Here is an 18,792-nt window from a genome sequence, read left to right on the forward strand (position 1 = left end):
ACGATAATGAACGATTAAAAACATAACAAACAAACAATTTCATATAACAAGGAATCTGCAAATATTACAATGCATTTCAACTTTGGTTACAATTATTTATGAAAAGATATAATACTTTATAACATACATTATATATATATATATATATACCTATATAATGATTTATAAAGGCTTCAACTGTTACCCAACTGATATTACTGCCCTAGTGGTTATACTACAAAGCATTTGTCATGATTAGAACAAAGTCTAGCCATTGCATTCGATAGATGCCATCTGTATTGATTGACAGTCTTACTTTACTCATTGTCAGACAGTATTGAAGCATAAATACATAATCACACTGACTCTCTAACACATACTGGTTCTCGCCTGCAGCAGTCCATAATTATCGACAGGTTTGATGTGCTCAGTGAGTGGAAAGTATGGGAGCATTGGAGTTGCACAGAGTGTGTGACCAACTCCCACCCTCCCTTCCACCCCCAGGCCCATTGCTCTGTAATGGAAAGATTAAAAGCAGAGCACCAACCCAAAAACACCATCCTCTCCCTCTCTCTCTCTCTCACTCTTATTGTCTATCTAGCTCGCCCTCTCCCTCCTATACTTCTCTCCCGCCTCTATACTATATTCTCCTCCCTCTCTCATGTTAAATAGATTACAGGGGATTCTCTTATTTAAAGACTTTGACAAAAGCTGTGTGTGCATATTTTTGGGTCGGCTTAGAGCAATTAAACCCACTCATTGTGAGCACCTAACTGGAGGAATCTAATTACAACCTACCGCCAAGCCAAGCCCAGCCCATCCTACACAGTCTGGAGTCTGGAGTCTAGACCTCACATTGCCTTCCACGAAAGAGTTCCTCAGAAGCTCCAGGACAACATCAGTAGCAGCAGCAGCAGCCTCGTCTGACCCAGCTGGATCATTCTTTGCCGGCTGCAGCCTGGTGCATTTTTTCTTTGCAGGAGACAGGAGCCTCACTGAGAGCTCCACACACCGGTTCCCAAGCTGTCTCTTCGGCTTCTTCCCGCGATTATTATGGACAATGACGAGGACGATGATGGGAACTTCACCAAGTGGATGAGCAGTTACTGGGGGCATGGGGCTGGGGAGGAGCACGCCAAAGATAGGAAGAGGAGTTTTAGGAGGCCCTCGCGCAACAAAGCTGACCGCCGTGCCTCTTTGCCCTGCATGGTAAGGTAGTGATCGCACATGTGGAATTAAGAGAATGGGAATGATTAGAAATGCAATATGTAACTTTACGATACAAAACAAACCCCAGATTGGATTAAACAGGAAGAGTTTCCTGTTATAAAATTGATAGTTCCTCTTGATTAGACTAACTATATTCAAAGTCATTGTAAAATGAGTCAACAGTTCAGATAATATAATATAATATAATATTCAAAAATTATCATACACTATAAATATATTATAATTATAAATGTATAATATGATATAAAATATAACATAAATGTTACATATGTCATTTAAAATAATTTTTAATATTTTTTTTTAATTTATAATATTAAAAATATTAAATATTATTTTATATTGATTAAAATTATTCAACTTAAAATTCTGATTTGACAATAAATGTTCAAAGTCATTATGAAATGAGCCAAGCCAACAACTATAGTGCATCACTTGGCAGAAATATTGCCTTACATAATATAATATAATATAATATAATATAATATAATATAATATAATATAATATAATATAATATAATATAATATAATATAATATAATATAATATAATATAATATAATATAATATAATATAATATAATATAATATAATATAATATAATATAATTATGTCAAAGGTCCTTACAGTTTACAACAGCAAAAGAAGCAAAACTCAAAACAACACTGACTAAGCAAATAAATACAGTAAACAATAGGATAAAAATGACCGCTTCATGTCATGGCTGCCTCACCACCTCAGATGAGCATTATCGTCTAATAATTTAACGGCCTATCGTCAATTATTCATTACATATAATATTCGGCAATGATCATAAACTATAAATATATGCTAATTATAAATGTATAATATAAAATAATTATTTTATAATTATTTATAATAATTAAATATAATCTTTGTATTGTTTAAAATTATTCATCTTAAAATTCTGATTTGACGAGCCATTTTTTAAAGAACATTTAAACTATATTGCTTTATAATATAATATAATATAATGATAATATTTCAATTATAAATGTATAATATATAACTATATATAAACATCTCATTATTAAACTTAAAATACTGATATGATGAGCCATGATCAAAATAATTGTAAAAGAGTCAATGAACTATGTCATTTGGTAGAAATATTGTTTTATTTTATTTTATAAATATATAATAATTAAGCTGTAAAATATATAATAAATGTAATATAATATTCATAAATTATCATAACCGAAGTATATTGACTATATAATCAAATTAATATAAATATAAAATAGTAATTTAATATTATTTATAATAATTAAAATCATTTTTATATAGTTTAAAATTATAAATTATAAATCATTTTCATAATTATTAACAATAGATTCAACTGTTCATGAAGCATTGGTGTCTGTTATTATAGTACCATTGCTGCCATTTTATAAAAGGAATAAGATATTTTACCATAAGAAATAGGACATATTTTACTGTGGTGAAGTATGACACAGCCTTACACCATATTTCTTTAACGCATCTGGAAGCCAGCTATAATCCATCGACAATGTCCAGTCTAGAAGCCCAGCAGGGGTCTATTACTGTGTGTTTATGCCTTAAGGCATGATTTTTGCTGTGTCTGATATGCAGCCTGAGCCTCTTGCAAAGCTGGGTAACGCATTGCATAATGGGTTTTGGAAGACAACCTCTATAAAAACAGGAAAGTGTGCTCTGATTAGCGGTAGTGACCCAGCAGCAATTTGTTCTCTTCCCCCTCACATCAGTGCTTCACATGCTCTTTCTCACGCCTCACAAACCCCTTATATGCTTACACACACATGCTTCACAGAATCAGGACTGTTTATAGCAGAAAGACAAGAGAGAAGAATGTCCAAAAAAATGATGGATGCCTGGTTACAGCTAATTTAAAATAATAATAATAATAAAAAATCTGCAATGTAGTATATACAAGCAATAATACAACAATGTAGTATATACAAAACAATATGCATGTGCAGGGGAGCTTGTAGATTTAAATCAGAGCTGATTATTTAAGTTAAATATTCTTCATGCATTCCATTTACAAGCAGTTAGCGTTAGATAATCCCAATTTACATAAAAAGTCAAATAATCATTTGATAAAATTTCAGTAACTTTAGTTACAAAAGAAATTTGAGGCTGACTGTTATTTTCCTGCACTTTGTACTAAGCATGATTTGTCATGTCATACTTTTTACTGATTCTAGCTTAGGTTATCAACTATGTGTGTGTGTGTGTGTGTGTGTGTGTGTGTGCCTGACATTATTCCCTAAATGGGAACCAAATGTCTCCACAAGATAGTATTGCCAGTAATTGTTGACCATATGGGGACAACAAACAAGATTACAAATCATACAGATTTTTTTGAAAATATAAAATAGCAGAAAGTTTTGTAGGAGAGGTTTAGGGGTATACGGGATAGAAAATACAGTTTGTAAAGTATAAAAACCATTAATTGTCCCCATAAAACATGGAAACCCAACATGTGTGTGTGTGTGTGTGTGTGTGTGTGTGTGTGTGTGTGTGTGTGTGCGTGTGTGTGTGTGTGTGTATAAACTGGGTTTATTTAAAGCTAACTGCATGTATTAAAAAACACTATTAAGTAAATATAATTAATATACATATTGTATATCTACAGTTGATATGCAAAGTAGATTAAATGAATTACAGTGATAATATGTTGACTAGAAAGCAGCTGTCTCTTGAAAACAAAATTCTTATGCACATTTACCACTTGCTTTATATGTCACAGTATCTATTTGTTTTGTTGCTTCAATCTTTTTATTCATTATGCTCAGATCTGATTGTAATGCGATTAATGTAAAGAGTGCTATTCCAAAAGCAACAAGCTAAGTTGGCTTTGCATGATTTTACATGCACAGAATCTAACTAAAGTGGAGCAGAAAATGGAAATTTCTGTGGGAATTCAATCGTTCATTCATTTATTTATTTACTTGCGTATCTGTTTATGTGGATAAGTGATTTTCAGCATTCCATAGTGGCATGGTGGCATATTAAATAGGTTTATACTTTTTCTCAGGTTGTTTTTCTCTGGCAGTTCTCTGCTCTTTTTTTTTTTTTCTTTCTTTCAAATGTGTATTTTCTGCAAGCAGCAGATAAGTGCATATTTGAACTATGTTGCATTAGGTCAGGAAACTAGTTTTTGCAATGCATACATGCTCAGTATGTCTTGGAGAAAGTAATGTAGCTATTTGTAAACAGGGTAATCCAGCCCAAGCAGCAATACGTCAAGGTTAATAGGTGACGCTCCTATTATTAGCTTGACTTTAAGTGAAACGCTTACACAAGTCATTATGGTGTGCTCAAGAATAATTAGCCCATTTTGACTCTTGCCATGGCAGAGCTTACAGACTATTATGTCTATTTACTGCAATTACGTACAAAATGATTATACAAGTTTCTTATACGGGTGTTTATATTAAGCCTTACAATACTAACTTTATCATAGGAAATCATTACTGCTAACCCATTTATGACATTCAGCTCAATATAAAATATGTACTATACTTCAAAATGTACAAACAATCAATAATCATTAATGAAATTCATTCATTTATAGCATTTAATGTTTCTGATTATTTAAATATGATTAACATTATTATGAATATAGCTTGTATGTAGCTTATCACATGTTTCTATGTCATTGTCTTTCTCCCTCTCTTTCTGTCTTTGTTTCTGTATTGAAAAGTCTCAGCTGGAAGCCATGCAGGTGAATCATCTCCATGCTAACAGCATGGCCCCTGTCCCTGTCCACCTAAAGGGTCGTGAGGAGAAGGAAGTGCACTCTCATCCTCGTGCCCGCCGTGTGTCTTCAGATGAAAACAGCCGAACCAAAGTGGGGGGACCTGAATGTCACATCAGCACCATTCCAGAGCTCACTGAATACTTAGAGAAGAGGCTGCGTTTCAATAACAAGAAGGTGATATCAGTGGTGGGTGAGGGACCAAATGATATCATGCCACATACAGTAGGCCAAAAAAGTCTTCAAACTTCATACTTCAAAATGTCCCAATGCAATCCCACAGTTGCATTCATTTCAAATATCAAAACCAACGTGTCTGATGCAAAAGTTAATCAACCAAATTAACTTTTAGGTTTAGGGTAAAGTTTTTCCTTTTAGTTTTGGAAAAGTTTTGTGTGTTTGTGGTTTGCATGGAAATGACAGCAGTATGTTTTCAAAATGTGCATGTTCAGGCCCCCAAAACTGGCTAAAATGCATTAATTTTTTTCCACTTTGAGTTGAAAAAGGTGTTGTGTAAATACCCCCTTAGTTCATCTCATTAATATCCTCTTAAATGGAATTGATTTATTAAATAAGATACTCAATGCACTACTTTATGCATACAACATTTTCAATTTCAATAATTATGCGGGCCTGCATCAATTGCTTTAGTGTTTACTTCATGTCCAGAAAAGGTCTGGCTACTGCAGTAGGCTATTTAACATGGACAGATCTAAACGGAGCCTTGTGAGACCTCTTAAGAAATCAGCTTTTCAAAAAACAAATAAATCTGGAACTGAGAGTCTACATTCAAAAAGGAAAGTGACAGAGCATGCGTCAAAAGATCTGAAGATCTGAGTTTTTCTGATAGGCTGTACGTTTTGTTGGTAGGCTACTCCTTACTGTCTACTTCTTAGGTGATCGTCGGTATCCAATGGAATTCCTCAAACCGTACAGTGGAGCAGTGCTGAAAAACACAATTTAGCCTACGTTAAATAACTCTTTTGCAAGTGACATGCAATTGTAGGCCTATGTTTTAACTACAGATATAGAGGTGAAAATGTTATTAAATGAATTCTGAAGCATCATGTGACACTGAAGTCTGGAGTATGGCTGCTTACAATTCACCTTTGCCATCACATGAATAAATGTAATTGTAAAATGTATTAAAATAGAAAACAGTTTTAAAATTGTAATAATATTTCTCAATATTACTTTGAGTTTTTGCAGCCTTGAGCAAAAGAAACTTCTTTTAAAAACATGACAAATACAAACTTGTATACTGTATACTTTAATATACTGTATTAGACAAACTGCATCAGTGCCATAATAAACACTTTTGGATGATCTTTTTCTGGGTTGTTGGTAGGGTGATGCAGATAGCGTATGTCTTATTTGCCATGAAGAACTACGGAATGGAAGGGGTGGCATCCAAGAACTTCACTGTGGTCATCATTTTCATAAAGAGGTAAACACTTCCATCATTTTTCCTCTGTTGCCTTCTAACAGTATCAAGTTGTTAATTGAATCAGTGGGTTAATGGATATAGCAGTTTACGAATGACATCAAGTGAACAATAATGTTATTAAAATCGGTGCTTTTCCCCACCTGGCATGCATGAAGTTTATCTGGTTACTTGCTGCTTTTGTGCCAACTGTGACACTGAATCTGCTGTCGTCTCTAATTATGGATTGGGAAGGCAAAATGGCCAGAGCACGGCGCACGTCCACGTAGTGGGAGTTCTGCACCTGCTTGTGAGCGAGGAAAAGAGATACCGTTCTGCCCCGAACAGGAGGAATATCGATTACCCCGTCGCCAACTCTCTTTACGTAGACAACGTTGATTGTTTTCAGTTTAACATACACTCTAAAAAATAAAGGTTCTTTATTGGCATCAATGGTTCCATGCAGAACTTTTGTGACCCTGAAACATTTTTCGAAGCCAAATAAATAAGCTTTCCATTTATGTATGGTTTGTTAGGATCAGACAATATTTGGTCAAGATACAACTATATGAAAATCTGAGGGTGCAAAAAAATCAAAATATTGAGAAAATCGCCTTTAAAGTTGTCCAAATGAAGTTCTTAGCAATGCATATTGCTAATCAAAAATTAAGTTTTGATATATTCACAGTAGGAAATTTACTAAATATCTTCATGGAACATGATCTTAACTTAATATCCTAATGATTTTTGGCATAAAATCAATCATTTTGACCCATACAATGTATTGTTGGCTATTGCTACAAATATACCCCAGCGATTTAAGACTGGTTTTGTGGTCCAGGGTCACATTTTAAAAAAGTAACTTTTATTTTTTTAAGTGTACTGTATGTATGAATAGTAGTTAAACTAAACAGTAATCACTCAGTATATTATCAAAATATTTGTTAATTGTCAGTTTTAATTTGTGTTTAGCTCCACACACAAAATTAACCTGCCGATCTCTTGTTTGCAGGCAAGTTTAGTCTTTTTCCCCCTTTTGAAATCAGAAAAGCAAAGAACAACAACAATTTTTATTTATCTTCCCATTCCAAGTCATTTACATTTTATAAATACTGCTGTTTCAAATGCCATGTTTTAGTACTTTTTGTGCTTTTCCTATGGTAATAATTATAGGAACCAAAATGTGATTATTATAGTAAATATGTATTAGTAAACTGTTAATCAAATTTAGTTTTTCAGAGTTAATGTGCATTGATCTGATAAAATGTTGTTATTATTCATGATCCTGTTGATCATTTTATACAGCTATTTTGGATTAGAAAACCAAACTGTGAATATAAGATGTTTTGGCTTATTTTGGATTTAGAATTATGGATGCTGAAACTGTAAATATGGAAAAATCCTGAATTTGCAGGTCATATGTCAGGAGTTGCAGTTATGAAGCTACAGATGTTAAATGCACATGCTGGAAATTAGCTGGTGGCTAATCACGCCACTGTAATGGAAATCAATGGTGGGTCAGTTCTGCCCCTCAAAGGTCAACAGATCTGTTTTTCATGCATGCAAGCGCCATCATGCCTCTGCTATAGATCTTAGTGATATATATATATATATATATATATATATATATATATATATATATATATATATATATACCATTCATTTATTTGTAAATATATTCATAGATATGTTGACAAATTAAATTTTTCCAAGAATTGAAGCATAAATATGCAAATCAAAAGGTTTTTAGCATCATATAAACTTAAATTCAAACTGTTAGTGTGTTTGGCTAAGCTTGCAGTTCTTTAAAAGCAAAATAATGTTGCAATATGTTTAGCATGTGCAGTTGTACGTTTCAGTAGTTATCAGTGTTTCATATACAGCCGCATTCTGGCTTTGAATGACCCTCCGTAATTTGGCTTTTCTTTCTTTCAGTGCATTGAGAAATGGCTTTGGCAGAAACAATCATGTCCCACCTGTCGTGTTCATGTGACCATGCCTGAACCCCTCTACTGGTCCTCTGCTCGTGTCCAGTTTCCCTGAAAATGTCCATTTTCCATCACTGCATGATCATTTCCATGTCTGCTTTTAGCCCGTGACCACTGATTTAATGTGTTTATATGTAAATAACAACAACAACAACAACAAAACATCATCTCTAGGTGGAGGCGAGTGTGTGTGTGAATGTGGTGTTTTGCTTGTACACACTTCCTAGAATAAGACCGTTATGGATGTGCATCTTTATATGAATCTGAAGACCTTCAGCTTTATTTGTTCCTGACCCTCCTTTTCCATCTTTCTTGCTTATTTTCCTCTGTGGAGTGATGAGGACAGGATGTTTGGCTAGGCTGAAAACCGTGCATGCTAAGTGTCTGACCACAGAGCCTTTTTGTTTTCTCCGTCCATCTCTCTGCTCTTATGTATTGCACAATGCACATCTGAATTACCCATTAACATACACATGCCAAATTCAAAGGCAGAGAATTTTAGACTCTGTCCAACGTGATGTTTCAGAAAAGTAAATATACGTTTTAAAGATGTAGAATATTTTGTTTGTACTAAAATGTACTTAAATACTTTTAATTAAATATCAACATATTAAGAAATGCCTACATTGCTGTAAAGTTTTTATACAGTGTCTTTATTTTGAAAGTGGGTTGTTGTGTTTCATATGTAGCCTACTTTGTTTTTACAAAATTCATTGAATTCATAGGTTTGGTGCCAAGATGTTGTTTAGTTTAATGCATTCAGTTTCTGTGTAACTACTACGTAATATGAGTGCCACGTTATAAAGTGTAAAATAAATAATACAGTGAGATGATGTTATTCTCTCCGTTGCCAGGCCCTCTCGTGAGTCGTGACCGTGTCTTTGTGCACGTACAAAAAACCCTGCCCTCATGTCCCGCCCTACATTTATAAAACATATCACTTTCTAAAAGCTGTTGTTATAATAAAACAGTATGTCGTCAAAATATCATACAACAATTGGACCGAAGCATTAGGAAAACTTTAGCCTTTGGCGAGCGTAGCCTATTTTCTCTTGCAAAGTACCTAAAACTTTAGAGACATGGGAATGAATTGTGATCTGTCTATCTATCTATCTATAATTGATTTACCGAGGTTTAAAATACATAAAAACAAAACAAAAAATACACAAAGACGTTTTCAAAATATATTTTATAAGTTTATGCCACTGAACTGAAATTTCTGTTGACTGTTACAATAGCGGACGATCTTCTTACTGCTTCTTTTGGAGAAAAATGCACACGTGGAAAAGAGTGGAAACTGTTGATTGACAGGTAAGCTAACCAATCAAATTTGAAAATAATGACGTCTGGTCCCTTCATGAACCAATCGTTTCATGAAATGGGAGGTTCCAGTGAGAAGACGCACTGAAAAAGATAAACCACCAAATCTGGGTTTTGAAACAGCTGGAAAAGTGGAAGAAGTTGCTAATGAGCAAGTTCCTGATGGAATAAAAAGTGACGATGCTTAAAAGGGAGTCGTGTGAGAATGTTTGAACGAATTTAGTATATTGTTACAGCATCAGATGACAGTCTCTCGAGAAAAAAAAACATCGACTCTGAGATTTCTTCTCAAAATTTCCAAGAATATACCCATTATTTGGTCAATCTATAAGGTAAGATATCAACTATGTATTCTTAACTCATAATACAGACCACGTACTGTGCCCGAATCAAGTTATTATTTTTTCCACTTTTATTTCTTAATAATGTTACCTCAAACAACGGACCTAACGTTAGGTGGCGAGCTAATGCGGTTAACGTTACTTAACGTTACGTGTAATTACCTAGAATATAATTTTTTATATATTCCCTAGAAGACTGTGGATTTAAAAAAAACAACAACATAATTATATCATAGCATTTAAGATGGGTGTTTGACTTCAGAAAGTATTGAGAAAGCCCAGTAAAACATGAACGCAGCAGACCTTTATCCACAGTAAACATTAAACGTGAAGTATAATTATAAAATCGAGATGTTTATATAGTCTTCCACAGACAACGGTGCGTGTATCGTTTTTCAGGTAAGGTTTTAAACTACTATTAAACTAACGTTACATCCGTCATTTTATCATGAAACCATTTTATAGGATATTTTTGCATCGTTTATCATGTTTTATTCTTTGTAAAACTACACTGTGGTTCCTCTTGGTTTAGCATTACAAAATGACTGATTGTTTTTATGTACAATTCCAAATAATGTCGTTCGTATGTTGTCATGAATACATGAAAGGATCGGATTAGGCCTCTTCACTGGAGAGACTCTCAAAGCTTCAGTGTGTCTCTATGGTAACAGCAGAGCATCCTGAAGAACAGATTTTAGACCACTGAAAGACTGGTTTGATCAAAGCTGCAGAGATGCTACTAATTTCCATGATTTTCAGTGTCATATAGTGAATAATACAATGCAGAAATAGTGACACAGTAATGAACATTGTGTCAACGTTTGCTCACCTTCGTGTCTATATGACTTTCTTTCTTCACTCTCAAATAGGGGGAATTGCTTTGTAACGACGCAAGGGTAAATGATGACAAATTTCATTTTTAAGAGAACGTTAATGCAACCCTCTACTGCAATAAGCAATTACAAAACGAAACAGCATATGCAAAATGTCTTTGCAGTAGGCTTCTCAGTTTTGTCTCAAACTCTCATTATTACCATCACTTTGGTTTTTTTCTCCAGTTGATCATTATGTGTTTGCTGTCTCTGCTTTATTGCAGCCCTTCAATAGTGTCTTTTTCACATGTTTGAATTTAGCTTACTTTCTGAAAGCATTTGTAAACAGAAGGAGATGTTTATGTGATAAGCGGTCACAGTCTCAAGGACACGCTCTGATTGCACACTGATTATGGCAGTAATGACCACCTTCCTTTGGAATGTGGGAGATCTGGATGAGTTCAGGGCCAAGAACTGATCAGTCCGTTGATTAAATATTACAGAAATCATCTTCTACAAGAGGAAAGGAGGAACAGAAGATGTCATTCTTATAATTTCCTTTGTTTTGTTTGGGTTACTTTATATTTCACTGATTAAGAGCAAAAAACATATATTTTATTGATCTTTAAAGTTAAATGTTAAACTCATTTTCAAACATCTGTCAAGAGCAAACAATTTTACTCTTCCTGTGTCTGGTGAATGTTTAAGACAGGAGATTGCGTTCAGTATGTAGGTTTATATTTCCAAGATTAATAGAGCAGACTTTCTGATTTAACATGGTTTTGGGATTTTTTCCAGCTATCCTCACATTGCTGTTTAAAAATAGAAATGAAAGGTGCACGCCTGGACCCCTCATTAGGCCCTGAATTGTATCCACACTGGAGTAACAACCCAGTGCCAGAAAATGTAAAAATGGGAATCTTGTATTGATATGCCACTCCTAAGGGGAAAAGTGTTGCTTATAAATACAGAGTCTTTAAGTGTGTCCAATAAACACATAAAGTCTTTTGCTTTACCACATTTTGAGATATAATGAAGCATGAATTTTATAATGAGATATTTTTGTTTTGTTTTTTATTATGTTATTATTAAATACAATTGTTATTCTGATTTCCAGGACATTTAGGAAAACATGGGAAGTTTTAAAGGCCATGCATTGCCTGGAAGTTTCTTCCTGATCACCGGCCTGTGGTGGGCTGCAAAGCAGACATTTTTGTATGCCACCCGCAGGAATAAAAGTGCTGGTGCGGGCAGACTTGCTTCTCGAGCTACACAACGGCGTATAGAAATCATAGAAGGAGCTGTCATTTTATCGTTTTCTATTATTGGTGAGTTGCTGCTATGCCTTTATTAATAGAATAAGAAGCATCATCATACATATGGACAAATAAAGCTTTCTGATGTGTCTTTGAAACACTATAGGTTCAGCAGAGAAACATTTTTGTTGTATAGGTTTAATAAATTGATTGCATGGTTAAAAAAAAAATTGGTATTGCATTATAGGTCGTAGATGTATTTTTTGTGTATTGTTTGTCCTTTGGTAATAGTGGTCTTGATGAGTGGTTCTCAACTTTGAGAAGGTCCAACATTGTCCATAACTATAAGGCTCCATGACTTTTTCAGTTGTTTGTAATTTACTAGACAGGGATTACAGAGAAGACTTTTTAAAAATACTTTATTCACAATTTCTACCTAGTAAAATATTTTAGAGCTTGGCATAACTAGAAAATGTATATTCATAAAAAAGTATAAATCTGCCCATGGAGTTATACATTGTACATTTTATACATTAATACACTTTTCCAGGTTTAGATATCACACTTTTGTAATTGAGCTTCTTCACATATCCAGGTTTATCAAGCAGTGGGAACCCTGGTTATTCAAATAAAAAATACATTTGTTGAATTAAAACAGAAATGTCTTGATTTTTAGCCTATTCTTAAAACTTGTTTTGTTTTTACTGCTTTAATATTTTAATGCTTACTTTAAATCATTTTAAGTTGACTTTAGGCCTCCTATAATTAGCCATTTATTAGAGTAATGAAAGCAAGTTTATTTATTATATTTTGAACTCAACCAGTTTTCTTCTGCCCTTTACATAGGTATGTTAGCAGAGCAGCTTTTAGCAGGTGGTCCCAAGTTTCAGCTGTATGATTCTTCCACTCAGCACTGGGAGCAGCTGATGAACTGGCAGCACACCACCATGTACCTGTTCTTTGCCATCGCAGGGGCCATATCTCTCACTGTCCACAGCACAGACATCGCCCCGCTGGCCTTAGACCGGATGCTGCTGGGTCTTGCTTTCTTTAATGAGGGTAGGATCTTGTTTTTCCCCAGACTGTTTCTAAAATGGTCAAAAAATACTATGTATGTGTTCTATGTGTGTTCATGCCTGATGAAGGTCATGGGCCGAAATGTTGTCAGTTAATAAATATTTTGATACATTTGCAAGTGTGGATAATGTGCGGGATTTATATTTTTTTGTTTTAAAGTTGGACCTTTTTTGGTCGTTTGGTGGTACTTACAGGTGTGTGAGGGTGATTGTTGACCAAAAATACTATGTGAAAGAGTATTTTATAAATGTGATTTTTGATGTTGGAGAATGTGTGAACTGTTACCCAAACTGAGCACTCTTTGTTACTTTTGAAATTACTTTTTTTCTATTTTGTGATAATTCAAAAAGTAAAATTCAGCACATGTTTGACTCCTGCAGGATTTCTGTTTCTTTACCATCTCCATGGTAGAGATACGCTTGATGTCCATGTGCACACCCTTCTCCTCTATGCCATCTTTGGACAAGCTTTCATCTGCCTTCTGGAGGTTTTCCACAGAGGGAATATTCTACTCGAACTGCTCCGAGCCACTCTCACCATACTGCAGGGCAGCTGGTTCTGGCAGGTCAGTGTGTGTGTGTGTGTCTGTGTGTGTCGCAACTGCATACATAAATGTGCAAGTCATTTAGACTCAAGACCGTTTAACTCTCATTGTTGTATTTTTCTAGATTGGCTTTGTGCTGTACCCACCCAGTCAAGTGAAATGGGATCATACAGACCATGACAACTCTGTCTTTGTCACATTATGCTACTGCTGGCACCTGGCGTTTGCATTGCTCACTGTAGCTGTAGTTTACTGGTCTGTTCTCTGGTGAGCATGACATATTCTATTCATTCTAATGTGAAATACAAAAAAAAATTACAGTTCAGGCATAAACTACAGTACCATTCAAAAGTTTGGGAAATTCATTAAGGTCACATTAAATTAAATGTAGCAGAAAAAAAAAAAACATTTATAATGTTACAAAAGACTTCTATTTCAAATGAATGCTATTCTTTTGACCTTCTCTTCAGCAAAGAAACCAGGAAAAATTATCATGTGTATTCTCAAAATATTATGGAGCACAACTGTTTTAAATATTGGTAATAATAAGAAGTCTTTCTCGAGAACCAAATCAGCTTACAGCATTTGAATGAAGGATCATGTGACCCTGAGGACCGGAGTAATGGCTGCTGAAAATTCAGCTTTGTAATCAAAAGAATATATTGAAATAGAAAACAGTTATTTTAAATTGTAATAATATTTCACAGTAGTACTGTTTTTATTGTGTTATTGTGCTTAAATAAATGCAGCTTTGGTGAGCAAAAGAGGTTTAAATGTTTCAAAATCTTACTGACCCAAACATTTGAACAGTAGTGCACATAGCATATGAAATAATACTTTTACTGACATTTCCTTTTTGATCAATTGAGTTCCTTCTTAATTTCCTTCATTGTTCTCCCTCCAGTGCTGTGCGTTCCAGACTAAGGAGGATGCCACCCATGGAAATGGGGCTTTTGAAACCAAGGGAGAAAGAAGTAGAGTCTGAAGACGAGATTTTATGAGTATTTATCATCCTTACACGTTCATGCCAGCATCCAAATACACTTGGACCTGAATCCAAAGAAAAGTACAGAGACAGAGCGCGAGATATGAACAGAGAGGCATTGTCACTAAATATTAGCTCTGTCTTAATTTCCTGAAGAGCAGATGGGAGATGACAAACAGTGACAGTCTTGCTTCCCGAGATCTGTTTCATACTATAACAAGGGACTGTAAGTAAATCACAAGAACCATGGTGTTATATCTCTCGCTCATTTTCCCAGTATGATCACTCCAGTGATAGTTACAAGTCTCTGTCCATGCGGTCTGCTATCTTGTGTGGTCATTCCTTTTTTATTTCACTAATCCCCATTTCTTTGATGCACCTCAGGACCATCCTAGTCTAATAAATTAATTCAAACTTGATTATTTTCCATACAAGTTTGCTTCAAGTCAGTCAAATGTGATGTATTGATTATTTTTTAGTCTTTATGTACACTTTTTGTTGTCATTGCATTGTTTTGCTTTGACGCAATACTGTGTAAATTTGAGATTTTATTTGTGTGCCTTGTCAGTATTTTATATGTTGTCAACGAAGGACAGAGAATATAATATTTTTATCATGCTTTTAGTGGTACTATATGATCTATGTGCAAAAATTGTTATATTTGTATTTTATATTTGAATGCCCGAGGTTTGTAAGACACTTTTTAGTCAAATGAATTATGCTTTTGTATTTTCTTGACAGCCATAATTCCTCAGCTAGTGTGCTATGTTCATTTGTGCCATAGTATTCTTTGCCTTGCTTGAAAAAAAGGCCATTGTATGTGGAATTTTGAAACTATAGTATCTTATTCCATGCATTTATTGATCCATTTAATTTAACTTGATAAGTAAATTTTTTTCCAATAAAATATTTTATTAGTGCATAACAGTGTGCAGTAACTGTGTATTAACATTAAATGATTTTTATTTGCCATGTGTTGGTATTTTTTCCCATAAGTCATAAGTAGCACGTGTATATTTGTAGCAATAGCCAACAACACATTGCATGGGTCAAAATGATCAGTTTTTCTTTTATGCCAAAAATCATTAGGATATTAATTATTAAGATTATGTTCCATTAAGATATTTTGTAAATTTCCTGCCACAAATACATCAAAAACTTAATTTGATTAGTAATATTGCTAAGAACTTCATTTAGTCAACTTTAACGGCGATTTTCTTCTTTTTGCACCCTTAGATTCCAGATTTTCAAATAGTTGCATCTCAGCCAAATATTGTCATATCCTAACAATGGAAAGCTTACTTATTCAGTTTTCAGATGATGTGTAAATCTCAACTTAAAAAAAAAAAAAAAAAAAAAAAAGTACCCTTATGACTGGTTTTGTGGTCCAGGGTCACATATATAGTTTTCACAATGTACATTAATAAATAAAAACATTTAAACATGGTTTGTTTGTTTTTTTAAATAATGCTTTATTATATAAATAGAAACATATGACCCAACTAAAAGAGAAAATAAATTGGGTCTCTTACAGTTCTCGATTGCGAACACAGTTCATGAAACAATTCACCATTTTCTCACAACTATAAACACAATCTCAAAACTACACACCAACTTGTGCAAACTTCAGACAAAACATCAAAGTCAAAAACATTCTCTTTTGTCAGAATCTAATCTTTGGCCTCAGATGACACACAAAGCTGTCAAATACACAGACTATTTTCCTGACCAGAGAACGCTAGTGAGATAAATTCAAAACACTGTTACAAAAACCTTCTTTTGGGAAACAGGAAACATCTTGCAAGTCAATGTCTGTTACAGTATGCAGCATAAATAGAGTTGTGCAGATACAGTAAAATTCACCAATAAACTTTAAAAAATGTTTACTTTCATTACACTACTGTAAAGTTACCTTACAGTAGATGAATAACACTAGAAGAGTAAAGTACAAAAATATACAGTAAACACACATTGGAATATCCTGTCAGTTTCTGTACAGCAATAAATAAAGCATCCTCTGCCAAGTTGCATTACAGTATTGGTAATATCCTTATTTGTTATACTATAACGGTTTCTTAGTCTTCTGAGAAAAGACTTTCTCTGCCTCCCCTAGACAGTCGACTCTCAGTTCTGCACAAATACATGTAAAAAGTAGGAGCATGTGTGAAAGCAGGTGGAATGTGTTAAAGGTTTTGAGAACTGTATGAATGGTTTGGAAAATTGGGCCAAATTAATCAGTTATGTATTAGCAATCGAGAAAAACTAATACATACAGTTTCTCAATTGCTAACAAGCGTTTACCAATACTTAAAGTACTTTTTCTAAACTCTTAACACAGCAACACACCTACATCACACAATTAGATAATTACCGTGTAACACAGTTCGTAGATCGGGAAGAAGGAGGCGGGAACCGGCGAACACTTAAACAAAGTTTTAATAAAATAAACAAACATAAAAGTAAAGCGGCAGCCCCTCACGGACGACTGCCGCACATAAAACACAAAATAAAAGTCCAGGCCTGGTCCTCTATCGTCTTCCACTGTCGTCACTCCTCCTTTTATCCTTCCGGAGCTCCTCCGTGGGACTCGAGACCGGCGAGTGGCGCAGGTGTCGCTCATTACTCCACCGGCCTCGCTCCGTTCCTACGGCTCTCGGCCCCGCCCCACTCGCCACATACCGGTAGTTAATTTTCTGGCCAAAACCACATTTTGTTAAATAAATAAAAACTCTACATTTCAAAATGCTGAATACCTTTTTCTACATATTCTTACTCTATCAAAACACAGCAAACACGATTCAAAATCGAGTCATTCGGTCAAAACATTGGCACTGGTTTTCTATCCGATAGGAACATACAGTTAATCATAGTGTATAGACTGTCAAAATGATAATAATTAATGGTATTACAAAAACTGTATTACTTGTCATGTCTCAGTTCTACCTGCATATAAAAATCCATCCATATTTTTTTGTAATTTAGCCTTCAGTTTACCTTAATCTGAACCAGATTCATTGGGAAGTGCTTCATATTGCATCAGGACAATGACCAAAAACACCCTGCCAGTTCAGTCAAGGAATTTATAAGGGCAAAGAAATGGAAAGTCTTAGATTGCCCAAGTCAATCTCCAGATTTAAATCCGATTGAATATGAATTTCACCAGCTGAAGAGGAGAGTAAAGGCAGAAACTCCCTAAACAAGCAAAAATTGGAATTGGCTGCATTAAAGGCTGGGAAAAGCTTTTCAAAGGATGAGACCAAGAGTCTGGTGATGTCTATGGGTCACTGACTCACTGCTGTGATTGTGCGCAAGGGATCTGCAAATAAATAATAGCTTTTAATCTTTTATATCTGCCTTATGTTCAACCGTCCCAATACTTATGCTCACATCAATGAGTGGGATGAACTCTAAAAGTGCTGTTCTTTTTATTTGGTAAAACATGTATGTGTTGAAACGGCTAATAATAAAATGTGACATTCTGTAATTTTGTCTCATATTCATCTTTTCATATTTGCAAATGTCTTGACTCCACAGCCAACAGAACAATTTTGTCTTCACTGTTCCAATACTTTTGGAGGGCACTGTACCTTCCTGCAAAGTTCAGTTCCAACCCTGCTTCAGCATACCAGCCTGTAATTATCAAGTGCTCCTGAAGATCTTAATTAGCTAGTTAAGCCGTGTTTGATCAGTGTTGGAGCTGAACTTTGCAGGAACTCTCCAGGAACAGGGTTGGGCACCACTGCTTTATAGAATGTACAATAGAAAAAATAGGGTCCCCTATGCAGAAATTCAATTGGAACCTTGAACCTTCCAGTGGGTGAGTGTTGGAGTGTTGTGATGGTGCCCCCATGGAGCTGATGCCAGTGATCAACAAAAATTCCAACATACATGGCCTTTGGTTACTATGCAAGCTTGTTTCCGTCACAGAATAAAAAAAGTAAAAACAGTAATTGTGACCTTTTTATCTCACAATTCAGACCAATATTGGAATTGTGAGTTTACATCTTGCAATTCAGATTTGATCAGAATTGTGAGATACTGTAAATTCACAATTGCAAGAAAAAAGTCAGAATTCTG

The 18,792-nt window shown here is 34.6% G+C and overlaps 2 protein-coding genes across 8 annotated transcripts; both read left to right on the plus strand.

Annotated features, from left to right (window-relative positions):
• Positions 1-709: 709 nt before the first annotated feature.
• On the plus strand, positions 710-9,106 carry lnp1 (leukemia NUP98 fusion partner 1). Of its 7 annotated transcripts, XR_009271772.1 has the most exons (5): positions 710-1,188; positions 4,916-5,158; positions 6,318-6,416; positions 6,648-7,905; positions 8,328-9,106. XR_009271772.1 is itself a non-coding variant. In XM_058779663.1 (4 exons), the coding sequence occupies exons 1-4, from the start codon at positions 1,033-1,035 to the stop codon at positions 8,433-8,435; spliced, it is 606 nt and encodes a 201-aa protein (XP_058635646.1). In that variant the 5' UTR covers positions 710-1,032; the 3' UTR covers positions 8,436-9,106. The 7 variants fall into 7 exon arrangements, 6 of the variants coding, with proteins under 6 accessions (XP_058635646.1, XP_058635647.1, XP_058635644.1 ...); XM_058779663.1 differs by lacking the exon at positions 6,648-7,905; XM_058779664.1 differs by lacking the exon at positions 6,648-7,905 and having other exon boundaries at positions 4,916-5,146.
• A 666-nt stretch (positions 9,107-9,772) lies between these two features.
• On the plus strand, positions 9,773-16,004 carry tmem45a (transmembrane protein 45a). Its single transcript, XM_058779084.1, has 6 exons — positions 9,773-10,032; positions 11,971-12,181; positions 12,956-13,168; positions 13,567-13,751; positions 13,855-13,997; positions 14,635-16,004. The coding sequence occupies exons 2-6, from the start codon at positions 11,986-11,988 to the stop codon at positions 14,729-14,731; spliced, it is 834 nt and encodes a 277-aa protein (XP_058635067.1). The 5' UTR covers positions 9,773-10,032; positions 11,971-11,985; the 3' UTR covers positions 14,732-16,004.
• Positions 16,005-18,792: the final 2,788 nt, after the last annotated feature.

Source organism: Onychostoma macrolepis, chromosome 06 (genome assembly GCF_012432095.1).
Source record: "Onychostoma macrolepis isolate SWU-2019 chromosome 06, ASM1243209v1, whole genome shotgun sequence".
Classification (NCBI taxonomy): Eukaryota; Metazoa; Chordata; class Actinopteri; order Cypriniformes; family Cyprinidae; genus Onychostoma; species Onychostoma macrolepis.

What these genes read in the sequence shown, in the direction of transcription:
- lnp1 (XM_058779661.1), top strand. Translation starts at nt 1,033, where the DNA reads ATGGACAATGACGAGGACGATGATGGGAACTTCACCAAGTGGATGAGC. An exon ending in GTGCCTCTTTGCCCTGCATG is followed by an intron (nt 1,189 to 4,915) that starts GTAAGGTAGTGA and finishes TGTATTGAAAAG; the next exon opens with TCTCAGCTGGAAGCCATGCA. An exon ending in GTCATCATTTTCATAAAGAG is followed by an intron (nt 6,417 to 6,647) that starts GTAAACACTTCC and finishes TGGATTGGGAAG; the next exon opens with GCAAAATGGCCAGAGCACGG.
- tmem45a (XM_058779084.1), top strand. Translation starts at nt 11,986, where the DNA reads ATGGGAAGTTTTAAAGGCCATGCATTGCCTGGAAGTTTCTTCCTGATC. An exon ending in TTTATCGTTTTCTATTATTG is followed by an intron (nt 12,182 to 12,955) that starts GTGAGTTGCTGC and finishes CCCTTTACATAG; the next exon opens with GTATGTTAGCAGAGCAGCTT. An exon ending in AGGGCAGCTGGTTCTGGCAG is followed by an intron (nt 13,752 to 13,854) that starts GTCAGTGTGTGT and finishes GTATTTTTCTAG; the next exon opens with ATTGGCTTTGTGCTGTACCC.